We start from the raw sequence: 24,082 nt of genomic DNA on the forward strand, positions 1-24,082 counted from the left end.
TTCTGGGCCCAAGATTCGATTTTAATTCGAAGCTTAGACGAAAAAAAAAAAAAAATAATAATAATAATAAAAAAATAAGTGTCGTAACTATCCCCAGTAATGACTCTAAGAGCAGAATGATAGACCACGTCTAGGGGTAGTGGAAGGGGCAGTATTTTATCTTATGTTGTGGAACTTGTACAGCACTTTGGTCAACTTTGTTGTTTTTAAATGTGCTCTATAAATAAAGTGGATTGGAATAAGTAATTAAATTAATAATGAGTCAGGAGCTGCACTGCCTGGGCGGCTGCTCTGTTACACAGCCAACGACATTACATAATTATGTTGCAACCTTAGTCTATAAAGCAAACATTTATATAAATATTTATATGTAGTTAATAGAGACAAAGGCAGAATTCAACTTAATTTAATTGTCAGCGCTGTAAACTTTAAACCTTTTTAAAGTTTAGACAAACGAAACACTTTGCTTTTATGAAATATTGTAAGCCTTCATTTGAAGCTTTATAAAAGCAGCAAGTTGTATTCAACACAGAGAGGAGTTAATGAGGAATCCCGGGTATTTAAGACAGCCCTAGGTTTAAGTAAGGGGCTGCTGTTCAAACACCAGTGAACACTGGATAAGAAAAGAAAAGACGGGCATATTTTGTTAAGTCACCATCAAAGCACTTGGGTGCTGGAACAAATGGCTCTCTATACCGAGGCTGGTGTAGGGGTTGAGGGACGTGTGCAGGAGTGGGGGGGGGGGGCTGCAGAGGCAGTGAGGTGAGCAGCAATTTGGCTTAGCTGGCGATGCTAGCCGAGGGGGCTCGGAGTGTGCTTTAGTCAACTACTGGAGCAGGTGATTGTGTCAACTGACCCAAGTCCCTTAACTGGTAATGGCTTGACGAAGCAGGTCCAATTTTCCTGTGCGCCGGCTTGCTGGGTCCATGGTGGTCAGAATGTTCTTTTACAACACTCCGACGAGGAGTGGGTGGAGAACCGGGCTTGATAACAGGAATGGTGACAAGCCGATAGCAGGCGGGTGTGTCGGCAGAATAGGTGAAGGGAATGAGTCAGGATGAGAGGAACAGGAAGACATCCATATTATGGTCATAGGATGCTTCACTGTAATGAGTAGACAGAGCAGAGAAAAACTAGGGTCTGGCTGTGACAGACCGTAGCAGACTACAGAGAGTGGCCCGTTCAGCCGAACGCACAATTGGAGGGGGGCTTCCCACTCTCCAGAACATTTACAACAAGCGGTGCATGGGTAAGGCTAAGAGAATTATCAAAGACTCCAGCCACCCAAACAACTGCCTCTTTGAACTGCTGCGGTCAGGCAAGCGATACCGGAGTCTCATGGCAAGCACAGAAAGACTCAGAAGAAGCTTCTATCCCCAGGCCATCAGGATGCTCAACGAACAATAACTCAACGAACAATAACACTATGTAACAACCATCAAATGCACTCACAGCACACACATCCACACGCACACACTCACTTTAAACAAACAACTCACTGCAGCACCCACTTACACACTTTAGAACACACTTTATATTTATTGGTAAAGAATTTGCACTACAACCCATACCTCATTACACCTTACTGTAAATTGTACCTAAATTGTACCTCATCCCATTTCTGCTTTGCACTATATAGTATATTGTATAGTATATTGTATGGTAACTCAGTTACTTCTACTCTGCATTGAACATTGTACATATGTACATACTGAACACTTGTGCCTACGTACGTGACTTCTATTTTATACTTGCTATACTTATTTTATTTTATTTTATACTTATCTATTTTTGTCTAGCACAGTCTCTGGAGCGTAACAGAAAGAAGCATTTTGTATAAAAGTATTCTGTACTTCTGTATGACAACTAATAAAGAAACTTGAACTTGACTGAAAGGTACTGAAGTCCATCGGATGGTCATTAATAGCTGCTGCCGTTTTATCATAATAACTGAATCAATGGGTCTCATTCTCCAACGGACTTACGACAAAAAGGGCTTTCTCTTAGGGCCATTTGAGACCTTTTCGGGCAAGACATGAATATAGAAAATATATTATAATATTAATTATATATGTTTTATTGGGACGGTTGGTGAATCCCAAAATCGTCCCGAAAAGGTCTCAAATGGCCCTAAGAGAAAGCCTTTTTTGTCGTAAGTCCTTGGAGAATGAGACCCATTGTGTGGTGGTCAAATCCCCCATGGATATCAGCATGTCTCAGGTCTCCCACCTCAGCTATATGACATGCACTCGAGCATGGGACCGCTTCGAGTAAACAGATATGGTTGTGTTTTGTCTTGTACTTGTCCTCGAAGAGGTAAATTCCTCACACACTCACTGACTAACTGGGACACAGTGGTAGCAGTCATAGAGATGAAGAGTCATCATCTTGCAACATCCCTGTGTCTTTGTAGATACTACAGTTATACAAAGTGAAGGTCCTTGTAGCGCTGGTGGAATGGTCCCTCACTCTCGCATGTAGGGCATTCAGTAAAAAGAGAGAGTCTGTCTGCACAAAATTCAGATTCTATTCAAAGTGGTGACTCAGTGTAACACTGTCTGGCACCCTTTCCCCTCGGCTTAAAAGGTGGACTCTGAATTACATTAATACAAAAATAAAAAGCACACACACACACAGACTAACTCACTTGAGGAGCCTCATGCCAGCGGTGGCTCCCAGGTAGACGGGTGTGAGGTGGTGTCTGGCTTTGGGAATGTCCTTCACAGCCTGGTCCAGACACACCTCCAGGCTCCTTCCTGCTGCTCCATTTTGGCCTGCGTAGCTGGAGATCCCTCCACCTGCGAGATGATGATGATGATGTCACCTACGATATATAGCTAGATTGCCACACTCCTATGTAGAGCAGTCTCTACGCAGCATCCAAAAACACTTCTGCGCCAAGGGGTTAAAAAGCTCACAAATGGCCCATCTACACCGACCTTGGATTAGATGAGAATGAGTCCTGGGCCATGGAAATTATATAGATGAAGAAAATAGCAATACATCGTCTTATAGGGACTGCTACCTTATCATTTCATTGAGCTGTAATCAACACAACACACGGATTCAATGTCCCCGATGACATCACTGGTGGCCATATTAAAACTCATTAACTCAATAACTGTCTAAATGAATGTGTGCAAAACAGTTTGTGAGATTATGTGCAAAATAAATCAAGATTGAATTTTTTTTGTCAAGTGCCCCTTTAACAGCCAAACAGCATGTGTCAGTAATCCAACTCTGATCCAAAATTCTGGCCCAATCCTGAATCCAAACGTCAACAACAATCTGTATCATATAGATAATTGTCAGGGAAAGCCACTGGGTTTTTATCAGCCTCTAAAAATAAATGCCTCTTACTATCAGCACACCTAAAAGTTGGTTCCCCGGGATTCTTTAGTAATGATGATGCCATTTACCAAGGAGTTAGTGTTACCATGGTGATGAACCCCAGTTAAGAGTGAGCCACAATCATGACCTTGAAAATCCTGTTAAACCCGATGTTAGCTCACGAACCTAGCCGAGAAGTACATCCCTCTATATTTTCAGGTATGATGGATTTAAAAGAAATGTCCCCCATCTAGTCACAATCTTTAAGTACGTACACTGACATTTTAGATGGCTACATTCTTTTTGGATTGGGGCTTTGCGAATCACATGACCAAACAAGGCAGGTTAGGGCTGGCAAACATAGCCATCTGGAAGACCTGACCCACCGTTGCCAGGCTGCATAAGATCCTATCTCTTTAAGTCTAGCCTTGTGTGACGAGACGTTCTCCCTCACCTTGGGGGAGCAGTTGGCACTAGGCCCGTGTCTGGGCAGTGCCAACCATGGATTTACTGGGAAATGGAAGGAGGTTGTTGAAGTATCCTTCACAGTCTTTAACCAGAGGTGGGACCAAGTCATTGTTTTGCAAGTCCAAAGTACTGTAAGTCTCAAGTCTTAACACTCCCGAGTCAAGTCCCAAGTCAAGACGGGCGATTCGATTCCCAAGTCGAGTCCTAAATGCATTCTTTACTAATGTAACACCATTTCAAACAGTTAAAGCCAACAGAGTAATAGTTAGTAGTAGTATATATTAAATTGACATGATTCTGCACTGACAAACTAGATTCCGCTAATGAATCAATCACTAAATAAATGCACCTCTGGTATAAGAACAGCTGTTATTTGGGTACAATTACTAATTCATTACACAAACCCAGCAAAACGTTAGAAAGTGGTAAATTCAAACTAAAACAGGACCACCAAGTCTCTGCCTACATGGGTTGAATATGGGGACCGTTTTCGGTTTTATTTATTTGCTACTATACCGATATGTTCTTGATTGTACAACAGCTTTTGTTTTACTGTTTATTTTAAACAATTTAATGTTTTGTAATTAATGATGCCATCATGTACCCTATGAGTCATTGAAAATGAGGGTCCACCTCAATCGACTCCCGAGGTAAAATAAAGTACAAATAAAATGTCCTTCTCTGTTCACGCAACTTGATCAGTGGCTGACTGATTGAACTGTAATCAGGGAAATTAAGTCGATTAGCTTTACACTCTTTATGGCATAATCTTTTAACATTTTTGGCTTGGGAAGTGTTTGGCTTGGGAAGTCTTTCAAGTCATAAATCACAAGTCATTGGCATTAAAGTCAAAGTCCAGTCATGTGACTCCAGGCCACACCTCTGGTCTTACCCTTAGCATGACATTCGGTGTGCTGGACGACCACGCCTGTGCCGTTCTGTTTGTCAGCAGGCCACTTGTAGAGATACACTGCAGTGTGGGAGGAGCCTGCATCCAGGACAATTCCATACTGGGGAGAGGGAAAGAGAAGGGCAGGTAGGAATGGCAGTAGAACAGAGGTAGAGGGTAGGGGAGGTAGGCAGGGTAGTAGAACATAGGTAGAGAGGGTAGGGGAGGTAGGCAGGGTAGTAGAACAGAGGGAGAGAGGGTAGGGGAGGTAGGCTGGGTAGTAGAACAGAGGGAGAGAGGGTAGGGGAGGTAGGCAGGGTATAGGGGAGGTAGGCAGGTTAGTAGAACAGAGGGAGAGAGGGTAGGGGAGGTAGGCAGGGTAGTAGAACAGAGGTAGAGAGGGTAGGGGAGGTAGGCAGGGTAGTAGAACAGAGGGAGAGAGGGTAGGGGAGGTAGGCAGGGTAGTAGAACAGAGGTAGAGAGGGTAGGGGAGGTAGGCAGGGTATAGGGGAGGTAGGCAGGTTAGTAGAACAGAGGGAGAGAGGGTAGGGGAGGTAGGCAGGGTAGTAGAACAGAGGTAGAGAGGGTAGGGGAGGTAGGCAGGGTAGTAGGGGTGGTAGACAGGTTAGTAGAACAGAGGGAGAGAGGGTAGGGGAGGTAGGCAGGTTAGTAGAACAGAGGGAGAGAGGGTAGGGGAGGTAGGCAGGGGAGTAGGGGAGGTAGACAGGTTAGTAGAACAGAGGGAGAGAGGGTAGGGGAGGTAGGCAGGGGAGTAGAACAGATGTAGAGAGGGTAGGGGAGGTAGGCAGGGGAGTAGGGGAGGTAGACAGGTTAGTAGAACAGAGGGAGAGAGGGTAGGGGAGGTAGGCAGGGGAGTAGGGGAGGTAGGCAGGGTAGTAGAACAGAGGTAGAGAGGGTAGGGGAGGTAGGCAGGGTAGTAGAACAGAGGGAGAGAGGGTAGGGGAGGTAGGCAGGGTAGTAGAACAGAGGGAGAGAGGGTAGGGGAGGTAGGCAGGGTAGTAGAACAGAGGGAGAGAGGGTAGGGGAGGTAGGCAGGGTAGTAGAACAGAGGGAGAGAGGGTAGGGGGAGAGAAACAAGAGGCGGAAGATAATATGGGGGATACCGTTAAGATAAATATTTCAGAAAATAATAAGAATGTAACCTTCATACTGTTTTTTACCATTATGTACTATGCCAATTATGTCTATACTACCATGCACTCGAGAGAAGCACTCAAGTCCGACACCGTCTGACGAACAATACCACTTACTTACCCTTAACCGCCAGAGGCGCACCCCTCCTGCTGACTTGTTGTACCCAATTTGTAAGTCGCTTTGGATAAAAGCGTCAGCTAAATGACTAAATGTAACTAATTTGGCCAGACGCAAGCATGTAAAAGGTTGGAAACAATCAAGTGTCTGTGACCTATACACAACGAGGGCCACGTGGAGCATGTTATGTGTGTTATGGGCATCTGGAAGGCGTTTGACTACAGAGTATGTCAACTAGAAACCCACTCTTCAAAGCAAGCCCCCTGGGTTTGGCAGACGTCTTGTTACATGTATGTTTTTTGTGGCAGAAAGAATGCTTGTTTACCTAAAGGCATATACAAGGCAATAACGTATGGATGGCGGCGACAGTGGCTCAGAAGGTAGAACAGTTGTCTGGTAATCAGAAGGTTCCCGGTTTGATCCTGGCTCCTCCTGGAAGCGTGTCAAAGTGTCCTTGAGCAAGACCCATAACCCCCCAACTGCTACCGATGAGCAGGTCGGCACCTTGCATGGTTTCCACCGCCGTCTGTGTGTGAATGTGAGGCTTAAGTTGTAAAGCACTATATAAATGCAGTCCATTTGTATATTTTAGATCTATAGATGGATTCAGTGGAATTATATTGCTAGGGAACAGCTTGGAGTCCCCAGTTAATTTCCTGTTGCAGGGTCTGCTAATAGTAGCTCACAGGAAATTAAACAGAGTCCATTTTTAAGAACGATTATGCCGCCAAGTTGAAACGGTCTATAGGTCTGACTTTGCAAAAGAACCATGTTGTTGAGCTGCACTGCAGCAGATAAAGTACCCGTCTTTTCTAATCTGATGGTGCAGGAATCGCTGCCTGCCTGAAGCTTGACATTTTGAAATGCATTTGTACATTGTGAACAGGGGCATATTTGTCAGAGCAAGAATTAGATGTTGAAACAGCAGTGCCAAAGCTATAGATGTGTGTGTGTGTCAGACAGAGAGAAACAGAAGAGAGTAGAGGATGTGGTGGTCATCAAGCAGCAAGGGGTAGGCATCAAGCAACAGTCTGACAGCCAAGGATGCCCCCCTCCCCTCCCAACACACACCTCATCCATTCTTTATACACTAATCCTCTGCCGACTGTTTGGCCTAACCTTTCTTGAAACACCCACTATTCTGTGTCTAAACCCACACTGGGCGATGGACTTATGGCCAAGACCATGCTGTGTAGTGATGTTGGCAATCACCCAACTTCACCCCCTGGGATGAGAGCGTTCTCCCTCTCTCTCCCCCCCTGTATTGATAATACAACCGTCAAGCAGAGATATAAGAAAAATCAAGATCTACAGTAGTATATCCAATGAAATAAACGGTAAAGGACAGGCTATTACAGCATGTTGGTTGGGATAATGGCAACAAACCTGTTAAACATCCATTAAAGTTTTTCTATAGAACTACTCTCAACTACAACCACACACACTTCCTGAAAGCTCCAGAACCAGGCCCATCCTCTCTGGGTGATGGAGCAGAGAGAAGGTAGGCAGGTTCGTCTGACTAGCTGCTAATGAGTCTAACAGCAAACAAGTCGACCGCGGTTGATTAAGCAGCAGTGAATTCACCACCACAACCAGCCAGCTGTGTTTTACTGGTGCGTCTCTAAAGAGCAAGTAACAGAAAAGGCAACAGAACCGACATGTCTGCATGTCTTTCTGAAGGAGTCAGCGGGGAGGAGGAGGGAGGGAGGGAGGAAGGACCTTGAAGACAGGTCAACCATGAACGACATGCACTGGTGAGTCCTTCCCAGAATATGATGCATTTCTAGGAGACATCTGCAGTCTTCAAGAAAGATATCTTGTCCTGCTGCTTGTGTGTCTCTCCATTTGATATTGATAGGAGCCCGATTCTTAAGAGAACGTTGTTTTGGTATTTTTAGGCCAAGCGCTGGAATTTTCCAACAGAGATTACAAACACCATTAAAATGTGTCAAAATCGTATGTGTTCAGTCAAACTTTTACTCCTGTAACCCCCTCCCCCATTCGCTTTATTAAAATGTAATAATTGTATATTGATGTATATTTACAATATATTTGGATTTCTATGTATTGACTATTGAATTTTCCTTCTTCTCTTAAATGTACTTTTTATAGTGGCCTTTCAAATGAAAATCGCGTGAGCCACATTGAGTTACACATGAAATAATAACAGAAAGCAGCAAGACTTGGGTGTTAAATTGGAGTGAAGCCTTTTGAAAAGGTTATGCATCGAGAATGTATGGTCCTCCTTTTCCCAATAAAACAGACAAGGATGAAAAGACACCGGCGATTTCTGTTCAAGCGAACGGAAGTGGCTCCCTGCGAGAACCCAGGCATGCATGAGGGTATGCGACTGTTGGTTTAAGAACCCCCCCCCCTCTCTCAAGCCTGTGCAACAGGGATAGTCGGTTTCTCTTTTTATCCATTTTTTCTTGATCCTTCAATCACAACTGTTGCTTCCCTCAGACAAACAAACAAAGTTCTTCAAAAAGGTGAATTCTTCAAGTGCTTTAACACTTTGGCGACCGCTGGGATGCATCTAATATAGTGGTTGAGGACCAGGGTTTGTCAACAGACCGGTGTCTTTTTGTACAGCTATTTTCATGGACTTAAGACATAGTAGATCCACTCAAACTTGACTGGCCATATTTAATCTAAGTGAGATTTTCCAAGGACACACGTATTAGCGAATCGTGGCCTATGCCGCTGTGTCCTAAAGAATAAAAGAATAATAGAACCCTGCGATTATCAGCTGCTGGACTACTAGAGGCTCCCAGAAACAATCAAAAGAGGATCGATGATGCAGCCTTTATCAACTACGCCCCAAAACTATGGAACAAACTGCCCAAAAACATCAGGGAAGCCAACTCGCTAGACATCTTCAAAAGACAGCTTAAAACCTATTTCTTTGCTCAGGCATTTAAATGAAACATCAGGGACATCCTGACACAAATTTTACTTTACCTGCACTTTTCTTACCCTGCCTACTTTTATACACGTCCTATCAAATTCATGTGTCGGTTGACTCGGTTCTATGCTAATTTTATCTCACTACCTCCTCTGCACTGTAATTTTCACAACTGGGGGTGAGCTCAGGTGGAAAATTGGATAGATTGTGAGCGGTGAAAATGGATCTCATGTCAAAACCTGAAATTGGTGTGTGTGTGTGGTGTGTGTCATATTCACATTTTAACCAATACCATTTCCTGGAATTCTGTATCTGTACCCAACGGTACCTTTTTTTTGGTACTGAACCCTCTAGGCATAAAAACAAATATTGTTTGTTTCCTGTTGGTTGTCAGTTAGGCCATGGGTAGGTAGGGAATTTATTTTATTTAATTTTTTTATTTTATTCTTTCCCACGGCGACTATGGATAGGGAATTTCTTTATTTAATTAAAATGTTCCCAACAACATGGATGCATGTACTCTGCCAGCATGTTTAATATCCATAATACTAAAGGTTTGACTAAGATTTCTATGAAACTTTATTCTAAAAAAAAAAGAAAAATCATATATATATATTTTTTTATATATTTAAAAAAAAAACTCATAAAATATATTGGTCGCACCTAAATCGGCAGGGTCGGTCGGCAACTGGCCATCCTCAGACATAAGTAAATTATTATCAAAGAGATGGGACAGTAATATATATTTATTTGTGGAAAAGGCTCCCTCTTGTCTAGTATATTACATGGTTATACTAAACATGTAAAGGTACCAACATTTGGTACCAATTGATCTAGCGTGATTTGGTACTCTGTAGTACCGAGGTAATTCGGTTGCTACCCTTAAAAGTACAAAGTTCGGTGCGGCTACGTGGCGTAGTGGGCAAGGCGCTCGCCACGAATGCGGAGACGCTGGGATCGCCTGTTCGATCCCAGCGCTCCACATTGCTTTCAGTTTAGCTGGTCGTCCGTACTAATACACATTGGCCGTATTAGGGGGTGGGAAACTGATGGGTGGGGATCGGGCGTTGTGGACAGCGACTCCTACAGGTCGGTTGGTGCGCCTGCGCAGTAGAATCAGGAAGTGTCGGGGGCAGCGTGAGCCTCCCACGCGTTACTCCCCGCCACTGAGAGATCGAGCTGCGCAGGTGAAAAGATGCGACTGCTGTTACCTCAAGTACCGGAGGGGACTCGTGCTATGTATGACTTAGTCCACATTGCAGCCGGCTTGTGGGAGGCAAGAAACAGCGTTCGTGACAGGGGAGGGTTGAATTGGATGATAAGAAATTGGGATGGGAGAAAATATAGAAAATGGGAGAAAAAGTGGATAAAAAAAAAGTACAAAGTTCGGTACCCAACCCTAGTCAAGACTCCCAACTTAGTATTAAAAAAATGCAAACTCGTGGTACCTTCCATAAGAGTTTCTTCTATCCATAGAATGTGAATGAAAACCACTGACCCAGTTGGAGCTGAGCAACACCCTGTAGCATGGCAACAATTCAATAGACCCATCTCAAAACCGCCCTCTTTTCTTGATCCTCCAATCACAACTGTAGACTACCTCTCTCTCTCCCTCGCTCATACACAGCCTACAAAAAACAATGCTTGTGCCGACAATTATCTTGAGTGATCCTCCTTGTTCTTTGTCAGAACAGCATGTTGAATACTGACCACAGTCCACACACACAAGGCTTCTAACTTCAGCAACCATTCAGTGTTTACCAGAGGTGGAAATAGTAGGCTACTGAAATACATTTCTCAAGTAGAAGTAGGCAGAAGTAGGCTAAGCCTACCGGAAAACTCATTTTGCATTTTTGTGAGTCAGAGAAGTGAATCATTTCTAAGGTATATTTACATAACTGAATAAACAAACAGTCCTCAGAGGAAGATTGGATCCCTGGAACACTGTTTGAAGCTAGAAAGCTACCTGAAAATAAACACTTTTGGTTCACAGACTCACAGTGGCTGCCTGACATTGTTTTTGTTTTCATTTAAATGGTAAATGGACTGCATGTATATAGTGCTTTCATCCGAAACGCTTTACAACTCATGGCTCACATTCACCCATTCACACACCGATGGTGGAGGTAACCGTGCAAGGTGCCAACCTGCTCATTGGGAGCAGTTAGTTAGGGGTTTTACATTTCAAGGTAAGAGAAGATAGGGCGGCTGATTGGCGCAGTGGGCAAGGCGCTCGCCTCTAACGCAGGAGACGCTGGGTTCGAGCCCAGCTCTCTGCGTTGCTACCGGCTGGCCGGTCGGCGTGAATACTTTCCCTAAGCTGTACTTTTGCGCAATCTGATTGGCCACTGACGTTTCTGGTCATGTGACATGTGCGCCAATCGTGGGACGGCAAGTTATGCGCCTATTTCCGGGTCTAACACCCTGCAAACTACCTAACGCCTAGTTTATCATTGGTTAAGCTTAGGCGACTCTTTCGAAGTTGGTTAAGGTTAGAGTTTGGAATCAGGGCTGGTGGTCTATCGCCCTGCTCTAAGACAAACTCTAACCTTAACCAACTTCGAAAGAGTGCCTAAGCTTAACCGGTGGCAGAACTTGCCGTCCCACGATTGGCGCACATGTCACATGACCAGAAACGTCAGTGGCCAATCAGATCGCGCAAAAGTACAACTGGCTTAGGGAAAGTATTCACGTGGCCGGTCGTTCATACTAACACAATTGGCAAGTGTTAGAGGGTGGGAAAGCCGGTGGGTGGGGATTTGACGTTGTGGACAGCGACTCCTACAGGTCGGTTTGGTGACTCCAGTGCGACGGAAGCAGGAAGTGACGGGGGCAGCGTGAGCCTCCCACACGTTACTCCTCACCACTGAGAGTTCCGAGCTGCTGCGGCGAAAAGATGCGACAGGCTGCCTCCTCGTGTACCGGAGGAGACACGCGATGCAAGGCTTCTGTCCTCACTACAACCGACCTGTGGGAGGCATAGTCTAGCAACGTTCAAGACAGGGGAGGGAAGAATTGGATACACGAAATTGGGATGAGAGAAATTGAAAATGGGGAGAAAAAATGGATAAAAAAAAGGTAAGAGAAGATATTCCTTTATTGATCCTCTTGGGGAAATTCAGGAATTTCTTGCTCAAGGACACTTTGACGCATGCCGGGAGGAGCTCGAATTTAACCGGGAACCTTCCGATTACCAGACGACCTCTCCACCTCCTGAGCCACCATCGCTCCCATCGCCTCATTTATGATAAATGAGATAGAATAAGGTCTTTTGCAGGCGTTGCAAACAGATCCCAAAACTGCACAGTGCACCTTTAAGTAGCAGTACTTGTACTAGACAAGTAGTAGGACTTGGAAATTACTACTGCTCTAAAAAAGTACTTAAATAGAGCTGACGAAAATCTAACGGATTTTGCACAGGCTCCAATAGCACCCCTCCCAAATTAAAGGAACAACATTTGGGGAAATGCACTTCATTGCCATCTTCCCAAGGGAGACGAGAAGATTGATATCATCTCAGTTTTGGAGTTGTTGGAAGTCTTCACTTGTGACTGAGCTAGGCTAGCTGCCCTCTACTCCTGCTTCCAGTCCTTGTGCATGCACCTGGACCTCTCTCTGGGGCTACTGGACACACAAGAGATGAATCTGACTAATCTTCTTGTCTGATTCTGGGAAAGATGGCAAAATAAGTGTATTTACCAAATGCCGGAGTGTTCCTTTAACAGAGTAGGCGTAGGTCTACTCCCATGTGGTCTTTGTAAACATTTTGATCAGTCACTCACAGCTACACATTCAATGTTTGGGGATAGCCCAAGAAACACATGTTAAATGTACTTGACTAGAAGTGGAACTATGCTAATTGCAATCTGATTATATTGTCAATGCGTATATCGCTGGATAATATGTCCTAAAACAACTTGTGTTTTTCTGATTGGGGGTAATCAGCAAGCCGTTTACCATCACTATACTGGGAGCAATTTCACTATGAATTGAAAATGGGGGACCCTGATGTAAACAAGACAAAAGTCTTTCTCATGGTCTGCAACCCCTTAACAATTGTGTGTATTGAGCCGTACTGTATTCTGCAATCGGTTAAATAAAGTTTTCATTCATTAATTCATTCAATTCACTTCGCTGCGTGGTCACACTCACTTAAAACCCGGGCTGGTGTTGTCACAAAAGTAGTCAGTCGGATTACATTTCATCATAGCCACGCAAACACGCTGACGTGCACAATCCATATATTTAAGCTCAATCAAACTTACCATGAATTCAGGGGGGTTCTCGATTTCTTCAGTGCGAACGGTGAGCAGAAGAATCCCAATGATCCCCAACGCGACGAGCGTAACTGCCGCTACTAGGAGGAGAGCGACGCGCAGAGCCATGAGTTGAGGAGCGTCTATTCGGGAGGCCGAACTGTGAGCGTCGCTTTAGAGATACTGTAGCTCTCTCTCTTATTATTATTATTATTATCTCCGTTTTACATATTCAGTCAAGCAGGCGGGCCCACGGGCTGTGAAATAAAGTTGCAGCTATGCCCACTGAGCTGTACCCAGGAGGACATCTGGCCTGAGAGATGGATGGAGCTGAAGTGAAAGCCTGTCACTCGGTGAGAAGAGAACAGCTCCCGGGCTACTGGCTTAGTTGGGAGAAAAATGCCATTATGGACAACAAGGCTAGTGAGGAGAGACTGCAGCTCATTTACATTCCGTGGTGGAGGAGCCATGGGCTCGGCCTTTTCTCTTCTTAATAAAAGGGACAAAAAGATAGTAAAACATGTCGTTTTAAAGGCACAGGTGGGAATTAAAACTGGGGGGGGTATTTGTGCACTATATCTCCATGCATGATGCCAAACAGAATGGCACAATGCCACAGGCAGCTCAGCTGAGAATCACCTGCTATGTGATTATTTACTATCTATCACCTGTGGTTTGCTGAAGACATCTGTGATGGAATGACCGTCCAGTGGCAGTGAGTGAATGGACTGCATTAATATAGCGATTTTTGCACTTTACGCCTCACATTCACACACCGACGATGGAGGAGGCAACCATGCAAGGTGGACTGGCAACCTGCTCAAGGACACTTCGACACGCTGCCCGGGAGGACACCGGAATCGAACCGGAAACCTTCCGATTACCTGACAACCGCTCTACCTCCCGACTCCGAGCCACCTAAATTCAGTGAATTCTGTGAGGACTGCCTTGCAGTGAATTGTCCACCTCAATGCATTTGCATGTGAATGCTGCTGCTGTGGAAGACTGGACTTGCCGATTGCGTCCTCATTTGACTGCCTGGATGAAGGATGCAAATAGTTGTGTGAATAGTACGCGTCTGGGATACAGCCACTCATCTTTTACTGCAATACATTCATAATAGATATCCTAGATTGGTAGTGTGATAAGAATTGAAATGGCCACAAGTTACAACAATGGATGTGAGGTGCAGCCTGGCAAGAGAGGCATACAACTATACTGCTTATCAGTTGTTCAGCGGTCAAATGCTGTTCTGAGCCAATACATTTCAAGTTTCTTATTCATCCTTTAGGGAGTGCTGTGCAGAACATGCCACAGTCAGGACCCTGCAGCCGTGCTGCTGACTGACGGCAGGAGCCAGTGACAACACTGAACTCCCTATAGGAACAATCTGTGGTGAGTCAGTGATGCTCTCAAAGGAGACCTCGCTGTGTCCCTCATAACTTTACTTTTGACACAAAATGGGCTCATAGGATTAACTGCCTCATCAATCAAGCCGTTGCAAGAAAGCCGCCCCTACACATAGGATGTTTTAGTCAAAACCTTTTTAGCTTCGAGGGCCCTGGGGAGTACGTTTCTTTTGGCACGATTCCTAATACAAGTGGGACCTCAGACCCTGGATGTGGACATTTACATTTTACATTACAGAAATCCATTTGCAATTGTTCAGGGAGGGTTTAATATAAATTCTGTTCATTTTATGCCTGTCTATATTTATGCCAACCATTATGCTAATGTCGATTTTGTGTCTACATCACTGCCAAAGCATTTGGGATGCAATTCTTGTATGCTACAAATAGTTTATCATCATCATTATTACTACCCCCCCCCCCCCTATAGGCCCCTGATGGGGGTTTTATTATGTCATTGGGTGAAAATAGAACACACCATGGCCAAATGTTGTTACTCACAATATGATGAATTGAAAATGGGGGACCCTGATGTAAACAAGACGAAAGTCTTTCTCTGGTCTGTCTGCATCCCCTTAACAAGTGTGTATTGAGCTGTAGCGTACTTGATTCACTCTACCGTACTTACAGGCGGCAGGGGATTTCTCTCATAGACAATATCGACACCCTGTGGTACAAAACAGCTATGACAACAAAGTCAACTTTTAGGAAAACATGAATGCAAAAAGGCCATAGACCTCACAGTACATCAAATTCCTTTAAAATGTCATGTTTATTAAACTTGTATAAAGCATGTGAAAAACACCTTAATATAAAGCTTACATAATTTTTTTAAATGAAAAGTGTAATATAACCCAGAAAATGGCAATATATGTAACGATAACAAAAACATAAAACATATATGGCTTTAAAAGACCTTTGTTTTCTGTAAATCTGTTTCAGTAGAAAATGACCATCAAATCCTCAAGAAAACAAGTTAAAAAAAAATATAATAATAATAATAATACAAAAAAAAAAAAAAAGTGACTAGCCAAGTAAAACAATTTGCAAATGAAACGATAACCTTGGCAACACAAACACATTTCGGCAGGTTTTAAAGTCCGGTCACGTTCCATTGCCGTTGGGCAGTAAAAAGCAGATCATGTAATCCCAGTAGAGTCTCCAGAATCTCCCCAGTCCTGCTTCAGTCAGTCTGGCCTTTAAGCGTCCCCCGTCCTTTACCATTCCACAGGTCGTCCAGATTGACGTAGCTACGGTAGATCTCGTTGTCCTCACAGAGGCGCCACACCATGTAGCACTTGTAGTTCAGCAGTAGGAGCAGCGCCATGACGACCAAGGCCACCACGATGACCGCGGCCAGAGGGAAGTGATGCCGGAGGCACCAGCAGCCCTCCTTCCGCCCGCCACCCGGAGGCCCCTCGCTGCCCTCCTCCGGCCCGCCACCCGGAGGCCCCTCGCTGCCCTCCTCCGGCCCGCCACCCGGAGGCCCCTCGCTGCCCTCCTCCGGGGATCTGCAGGTGGAGCGGGGCCGCAGCCATCTCTTCACCCACGACACCACGGGGTGATGCGCGCGCGGCTTTGACGGACCCCCGGTTCCAAGCCATGGTTTGGTCTCCTCCATCTCTCCCCCCCCCCACCGACAGGTGCTGCAGGTCCTCCTTCAGCTGTCAGATAGGGGGATATTTGTCATAAATCAAATCAAACGTATTTGTAAGCCACACGTTAATGTCCCCATGGGGCCGGACACGTCTTCTTTAAACAGGTCAAGAAGAAACATCACAATGAATCAAGATTACAAAACAAAAACACCATGAAGTCCAAAACATTTTAAATAAATGAATGCAACACTCCCAGACATACCCCACGCAAAGGTAAGGAAAAACTCACTAAAACCTAGCAATGGCACAATGCATGTCTATGGAGAGAATAACATATATCCTCAGGAACAATAGAGGTTTACGAGGATATATTATGGAAAAAACCATTTAATGACTATCTGAGAAGGGAAGATAAAGGAGGGCTGCTATAGGATAAGTCCCCCCGCTCTCTCCTGCGGTCAATCGTGACCCAGACCCCGGGGAAGAGCGGAGGCACGTCATTGAAGGTGTTGTAAAGATGTCACTTATTTATTTTTAACTTTATATTTTATTTTCTTCTTTTCAATTATTTTTATTTATGTACAAGCTATTTTACTGGAGGTACCAATGAATGTACGTACTATTTCTATATGACAACAGTAAAAACAGACTCAAAGATGCTAGAGAAAAGGGGAGGGGGTATGTGGGTATACTTGTATAAACTTGTGGAGAAAAGGAATTAAGAATAACTGACTACAATGAAAACCTGAATGTGTACTGTAAAACCCAATACAAATATTGTATAAATTTTTTTTTTAAAACCTAGCAATAGGAAAAAATGCACCAAAGGCAATGTGGAGGAGAGAAACCTTAGAAGGGCCGTTCAAGGGGGTGTGTTACAAAGGGTCAGATTAAACCGAATATATGTATTTATTGATTGATATATATTGAATAAGTATTTGTATGTCGTTTGATATCCCTTGTATATTCCTTGTACATATACACGGAATGTCCCTTTAGCCTACAGCCCATAATATTTCATTCTCCTATTGGATGGCGTGCCACCAGGCGCCAGTGACTTACCCCTAGAGCTGACTTGAAAGCTACCGACAGGACTTGTCTCAACATGCCCGCTTCTGCCCAGGGCTACGAGACAGTGAGCAGGCTGGCACTTGATTATCCCCCGTACATATAAATATGGCGCGGCGAATACAGAACTTCCTTTTTCAGTTCCTTTCAGTTCGAGTTGGAGTTCAGTCAGTTCAGTTACCAAGTAAAGCCTCACCCACTACGCAACGTGCGGCAGAGTAGGGCTCGTATTGCCCCAAATAGAGTCGTGTTTATCCTACTACGTTTGTTCAACGTATCGTTCGCTATTTACTAGTAAGCCTTCATTACGAGTCAAAGACCACGTGAAGTGAGTAATTGTGTGTCTACATAGAGCACTTATTGCCGCGTGCTAATAGGATAGTAACGTCAAGTTCAACTGTGAACTACCGTGGACCACGGAGGATTTACACCGGTGATTGCAGAGCCCTTTCCGGCAGGATTATTATTCTTCATTGCTTTGACCAAGCTGCTGGAGCAGAGAACCGTCTACACCCACTGCTGTGGGATCTACACATGCCCGTGAGGACATCACTCGAGCCCGTCTCTGTCGGAGCAGAGACTCCACGGCTTCACCTGTGCGGCGCGCACACTGGGATTCCAGCTGCCTTTTCATCCGCTGCTCCAGGGAGTAATATACCGTCTCCAGGTGCCTATTGAAGCTCCCTGTGGAACCATTGACTTTGTATAGAGCATTGCCTCCCCCTGCTGGCTTACAACCGGTAGTAACTCCCCTACCATTATTCCCTAGATAATTCCTAATATTCATTATTGATTTGCCTATGCACATTCTATTTGCCTTATAAGCGCAATTAAAGTATTGTTATAATATCCTTTGCTGTAATAAATATTCTAAACAAGTATTTGTGTGGAAACCGTTTCATTGTGGAGGTGTTCTCATCTGATATACTTGTGTACAGTATGGCCAGTAATGTACATAAGACGGTAGTGGTTTAATGATACCAATACTTGATTAATACAGTCAGGGAATTGTACCCCTCAGTTACAGGGTGGATCTCCCTTCGTAAATGTCGGTGATAGTAGTGTTGCAATAAAACAGGTGTCAAATCTATTGTCATCATACAGCACAAATACAGTACAACGAAACGAGGTTTGGCATCCAAACAGAGTGCAAATGAAACAGTAAAGTGCAATAGTAATATACAATGTAAAGATGATTAAACTGGGTATAAAATATATAAATGAGTACTACTGAGTATAGTGCTAATCGGATGCATGTACAGATTTGTAATAGGGATGCTCGATATTGGCTTTTTTACCGATACCGATATTGTCCAACTCTTAATTTCCGATACCGATATCAACCGATACCGATATATGCAGGGTCCCCCCCCCCCCCCCAAAAACGGAATAATTTCAGGTAATTAACATTACATATATCTTGTTGTGGAATTAACACAACATTATGCATACTTTTGACAATAAATAAAATCAGAATTTGTTCTTGCCTGGGTAAATAAACGTTATAGAAATGTAAAAAAAATAAATATTTTTTTTTAAACAGATACCGATATTTTCCTATCAACATTTTAATGCCAATATCGGCAGATAATATCGGACATCCCTAATTTGTAATATTAATATGTAGTGATACAGGTATGACACAGTATGGTAGTAGTAAGTCATGATGGCCAGCAGCGTAACTAGTAAGAGTAGGTAAGGGATATGTACAGATATAGCATCTACAGCTATGTAAAAACGATTATAATATGCAGGTAGGTATGTACACACAATTATGTAGACACACAACATAAGATGCTGTTTCCACTCTAAAGCCTTTGGATTCTGCCTTATCGCCGGCGACAGTTATGGTACCATCAGTGTATCCTGTATGATGGGGTTGGACTGGAACTTATCATACACGCTGGTGATTGGCTTACGCTTAACCCTTTCACTACCAAGGGGTTAACCCCTGTACTGCGACAATACACCCTTTCACTGCCACACGATAAAGGGTTAACCCTTTCACTACCACACTACATCAGGTTAACGGTTAACCCTTTGGCTTTCACTACCAATGGTTAACCGTCTGTAGTGTGGTAGTGAAAGGTTAACATTCTGTAGTGTGGTAGTGAAAGGGTTAAGGTCCCCAGACTTTGCACTGAAATAGGAAAATCTGCTTTTAGCTTCTGTGCCCCAGACATAATAGCCAACTGTTGCAACATTTCAGTCGTGAAATGAGCAACTATCTTTGATGATCTCACCTAGTCACAATGCCTATGAAGACCACGGAGAGAGTGGCCTAGACCAGATGTCTGGGTTGGGGAGTTAATCGTTACTTTTGGTTGATTCAATCCCAATGTAGTCTTTGCACTAACTAGATACTAGAGTTGTTCCGATACCGATACTAGTATCGGAAATGCCGCCGATACTGCCTAAAATGCTAGTATCGGTATCGGCGAGTACACGTAAATTCTAGCCTCCGATCCCATGATGTAATTTATCTCCTGCGGAGAGTGAGGATTATAAAATGAACATGTTTTAAAGTGTGATGCTGTGTCATTTTAACAGCAGATACACTTTCTTAAATTCCATTGTCCCCGACAGTGCGGTGTGACAGGGAGCTCGGACGGGAATCGGGATGTGTTTGGCTGGTGTTATGATAGCATTAGCTGGAAAGATAGCTAGTTGGAACAACATCCGCTTTTAACGTTACATCAAATCAGATGATCGCCTGTCCTTTCTCCAGGACCTAACACTGTCCGTGACCGTCTATCAACAATAATGCACCCACGGTGAATTGTATTTAAGTTAAGTAGCTACGGACTAGCGTTAGCTGACTATTACTAACGTTATCTTAATGTCGATGCGGGAAGGCGAGCTAGGTCAGTTAGCTTAGCTTGATAACGTTACCGTGTCTAAAGTTGGTGCTATTCACATAATCCAGCAATAATGGCTGCAGACCTGCAAGCAAAGTACAGCAAGTGCCAAAGGATAAGAGTCTGAGGCGGAGTTTCAAAAGAGAATGTTGAATATTTATTTTGCATCAAAAATCACAACATGAACGTTGTATCTGCCACTAGCTTACAGACTGAATAGGGTATATCTGCAGAGCCACTGAGTAGCGAGTGCAACACCGTTTAATGTCCGTGTGGATCATTGGAGTAGGGTATATCTGCAGTGCTGCAGCCCATACTCATTGATTAATGATACTAATACAAATCTATACAATCACCTGTTGTTGAATAAATACCATACGTTCTAGTTATTACTAAAAAACAGTATAACAGTATCTGAAAAAAAAAAAAAAAAAAAGTATAATTTATATAATAAAAAAAAAAAAAAAAATTATGCACTGGTATCGGATAAATATCGGTATCGGCCGATACCCAAAGCTTAGGTATCGGAATCGGATCGGAAAGGGAAAAATGGTATCGGAACATCTCTACTAGATACATTTTATAAACTGCTAGGATTGGCTGCTGTGGCTCAGAGTGGAATGTAGGCCTACAGCATTCATCATAACCGTTCCAACTCTTGACATTTAGCTCTGGTTCGATGCCAAAAACAACAAAAAGGAACGTGCTGTGTAAATTAGCAATAGTAGCAAACATTTAAGAACAACAATAACCTGCACTAAACGCAAGGTGCTTCTGGCATTTTTATCCACACACTCGAATTGCTGTCAAGCCAACCTGAAATGAGCAACAATCTGCAGTATCTGTATCTCTGCTTCTAGACTCTGCTTCTAGACGAGATTCCACGTTCAAAATAAAAGCGTGATTACCGGTATATAATAACATTTCGAGATTTGAGCACAAATTACATTTTGGCTTTACGACGATATGTGCACTTCGTATAGTTCTGAGATTTGTCCACAGTCAATTGAAAACACACCTCTTCAAACAATATCTGAAAAACTAAAACAAAACATTTTTACTATTATGTACCTTACAAATATGCTACTAGTTTTATACTACTACCTATCTTGCTAATATGTCCATATACTACTATGCACTTATAGTGTAGCACTCAAGTTTGACACTATTTTGATTTTTGCATTTTAAAAAGTTTGCATTTTGTACTTTAGTTATATATTGTACAAATTGTACAATGTTTGGTCTTTTCTTTTTACTGTATGCAGCACAATATCAGAGGGCTCATACAGAACCAAGCATTTCACTGTAGTGTACATGTACCTTTATACTTGTGACAAATAAAGCAAAAACTTGAAACTTGAACTTGAAACTTGAACAATACCCCTCAGATGCCAGAGATATTCCCCTCCTGCTGACTTGTTGTTCACAATTTGTAAGTCGCTTTGGATACAATGAGTCAGCTAAATGACTTGTAAATAAGGAAAATAGCACCCATCCACGGAGCTCATTATCTCTTCTTCTGTTGCCCTAGGCTACTTCATTATGTCAACACAGTCACATGGTGACGCCAACTAGCTGGTAAACACCATCTCTCCTGTGCTCAGCTCAGCCGCATAGTTTGAAGTTGTGTGAGAATACCACAGGCCAGAAAACAAATGGAACGAGGTGAATCTACGTTGTTGTCTTTGTTATTTATTATTACACTACCATGGGCGCAGCATAGTTAGTCATATTAATTCCGTTGATCGTATGTAAAGTGCAATGTTTATCATATTTCCCGCAATGTAAACATTGACTGTACAACCTGACACGTGATTGCATTTTCAGCCGACATATCCATCATGGATAATCCATGCGCAAATGAGTACCTGCTGGTCACCTGCAAATGCAATCACGTGTCAGATTATTACGTAACTCAGTTTTTGAGGGGAAAAAACATTATGCAAAAAGTGCTGGGATTATATAAACATTGCACTTTACAAAACAATCAACTGCATATTGTAACACAACCAAAGTAGTGTAATAATAACAAAGCCAACAAAGTATGTCACATCTTTACATTACGAGCATTCGTCTTCTGGCCCATGCCATGGTATCTTCACCCAACCTCGTGCTATGGGGTAGAGTCAGTAGAGCACAGTAGAGATTGGGTAACAATGCCATGTCGCCTACATATTTTTGTTGACACTTGAACTTACCTCACAAAACAAGTCCACAACTTTAAATAATCATGGCTGTACTTCTAGGCAAAAAAACGGGACAATGCAGACATCTCCGACTCCTATGTAACCTCCAATGATGTCGACTACAGACAACAACACCTCGGTCGGTCGGCAACTCGGCACAGGTCTGATAAACAACTTGAGAACGGAAGGCGACAGACTCCTCCCTTAACAATTGCTTACCTGAGCGAGCGACTGCACCATTGGTTGAACACCTGGCTGCAGCTCAGCAGCCAATGGAAATAGGGTGTGCTCCGTTTGGCAGCTAGTCCAATAGGGGATATCTGCAGAGCCGCAAGCCCAACGTTTGGGCGGGGCTTCGGGGCTTGTACTCGGTTTGAGGCGGCGGACGGGGCGTCGGGGCTTGTACCTTGTTTTGCACTACTGTGCATGCGGATGAGGGGCGGGGGGGGGGGGGGCTCTCGCTCTCTCTCTATCTTACCCTACGTGTTACTAGTGCAACAGACACGTGTTAGCCGATTGATTGATTGAAAATTTTATTAACAGATTGCAGAATGGGTACAATACAGTACAGCTCAATACACACAATTGTTAAGCGGATGCAGGCCAGAGAAAGACTTTCGTCTTGTTTACATCAGGGTCCCCCATTTCAATGCATCATAACATATATGACATACATGAATGAATGAATGAATGAATGAATGAATGAATGAATGAATGAATGAATGAATGAATGAATGAAAACGTTATTTAACAGATTGCAGAATGGGTACAATACAGTACGGCTCAATACACACAATTGTTAAGGGGGTGCAGACCAGAGAAAGACGTTTGTCTTGTTTACATCAGGGTCCCCCATTTTCAATTCATAGTGACATTTATGACATACACAACATACATGACATTTATGGCATAGGGACATACATGACATACAGGTATTTAGTACTGTTACATTTGTGACATATACGAGTATATACATATGATGGGGAGGGGACTGTACATTAGGAGGGGGTGGGTGGGTGGGAGAGAAATATACATACGGTGGGGAGAGAATATATGCATACGGTGGGGAGGAGACTGTACATTAGGAGGTAACTAATGGTAACTACAGATGAGGTACTCAAAAAGCTGAGCGCCCTCCAACCAAACAAGGCCACTGGCCATGACAACATCCCCTCCAAATTCCTCAGAGACTCAGCAGCAGCCATCACCCCAGTCATCACACACATAATAAACCTCTCCATAAAACAGGGACACGTCCCCAAGGACTTCAAAATTGCGAGAGTAACACCCCTGCACAAAAAGGGCAGCAAATTAGACCCGGGCAACTACCGCCCTGTTTCTATCCTTACATCCATCTCGAAAGTCATGGAAAAAATAGTATACGAACAGATCGAAAAGTACCTCGCGGAAAAAAATCTAATATACGAATTCCAATCTGGCTTCAGAACATCCCACTCCACTGACACATGCCTTCTCTACTTGAACGACCACATCAAACAAGAGGTGGACGCGGGCAAATACTGCGGCATGGTCATAAATGCCGTAAATGCCCAAAACCCCCACCACCTCCTAATAGACAGTCTCCTCCCCACCGCATGTATATATTCCCTCCCCGCCGTATGTATATTTCCCTACCACCCACCCACCCCCTCCTAATGTACAGTCCCCTCCCCATCATATGTATATACTCTGTCAGGATCTAGGGGTAACAGTACTGTATATTTGAATACCGCCTATGTCACAAATGTATCAGTACTAAATACCTATATGTCCCTATGCCATAAATGTCATGTATGTTGTGTATGTCATAAATGTCTATATGAATTGAAAATGGGGGACCCTG

The 24,082-nt window shown here is 43.6% G+C and overlaps 2 protein-coding genes across 2 annotated transcripts in view; both read right to left on the reverse strand.

Moving 5' to 3' along the window:
• Window positions 1-13,249, reverse strand: part of LOC311237070 (ectonucleoside triphosphate diphosphohydrolase 2-like) — a gene marked incomplete at both ends in the record, with an annotated part of 34,650 nt that extends 21,401 nt beyond the window's left edge. Inside the window, 3 exons of the mRNA XM_084324878.1 lie at window positions 2,648-2,798; window positions 4,691-4,808; window positions 13,130-13,249. Coding sequence (XP_084181004.1) covers window positions 2,648-2,798; window positions 4,691-4,808; window positions 13,130-13,249 — 389 coding nt within the window. The remainder of the gene's footprint in view (window positions 1-2,647; window positions 2,799-4,690; window positions 4,809-13,129) is intronic.
• A 1,977-nt stretch (window positions 13,250-15,226) lies between these two features.
• LOC311237356 (uncharacterized protein) lies at window positions 15,227-22,391 on the reverse strand. The gene is made up of 2 exons (XM_084325179.1): window positions 22,252-22,391; window positions 15,227-16,193 (listed from the first exon to the last, which is right to left on the reverse strand). The coding sequence occupies exon 2, from the start codon at window positions 16,148-16,150 to the stop codon at window positions 15,713-15,715; it is 438 nt and encodes a 145-aa protein (XP_084181305.1). The 5' UTR covers window positions 16,151-16,193; window positions 22,252-22,391; the 3' UTR covers window positions 15,227-15,712.
• Window positions 22,392-24,082: the final 1,691 nt, after the last annotated feature.

Source organism: Notolepis coatsorum (assembly GCF_963971535.1).
Source record: "Notolepis coatsorum genome assembly, chromosome: 11".
In the NCBI taxonomy this organism is placed as follows: domain Eukaryota; kingdom Metazoa; phylum Chordata; class Actinopteri; order Aulopiformes; family Paralepididae; genus Notolepis; species Notolepis coatsorum.

Excerpts from the sequence above, each read along its gene's own strand:
- LOC311237356 (XM_084325179.1), bottom strand. The coding sequence starts at position 16,150 with ATGGAGGAGACCAAACCATGGCTTGGAACCGGGGGTCCGTCAAAGCCG.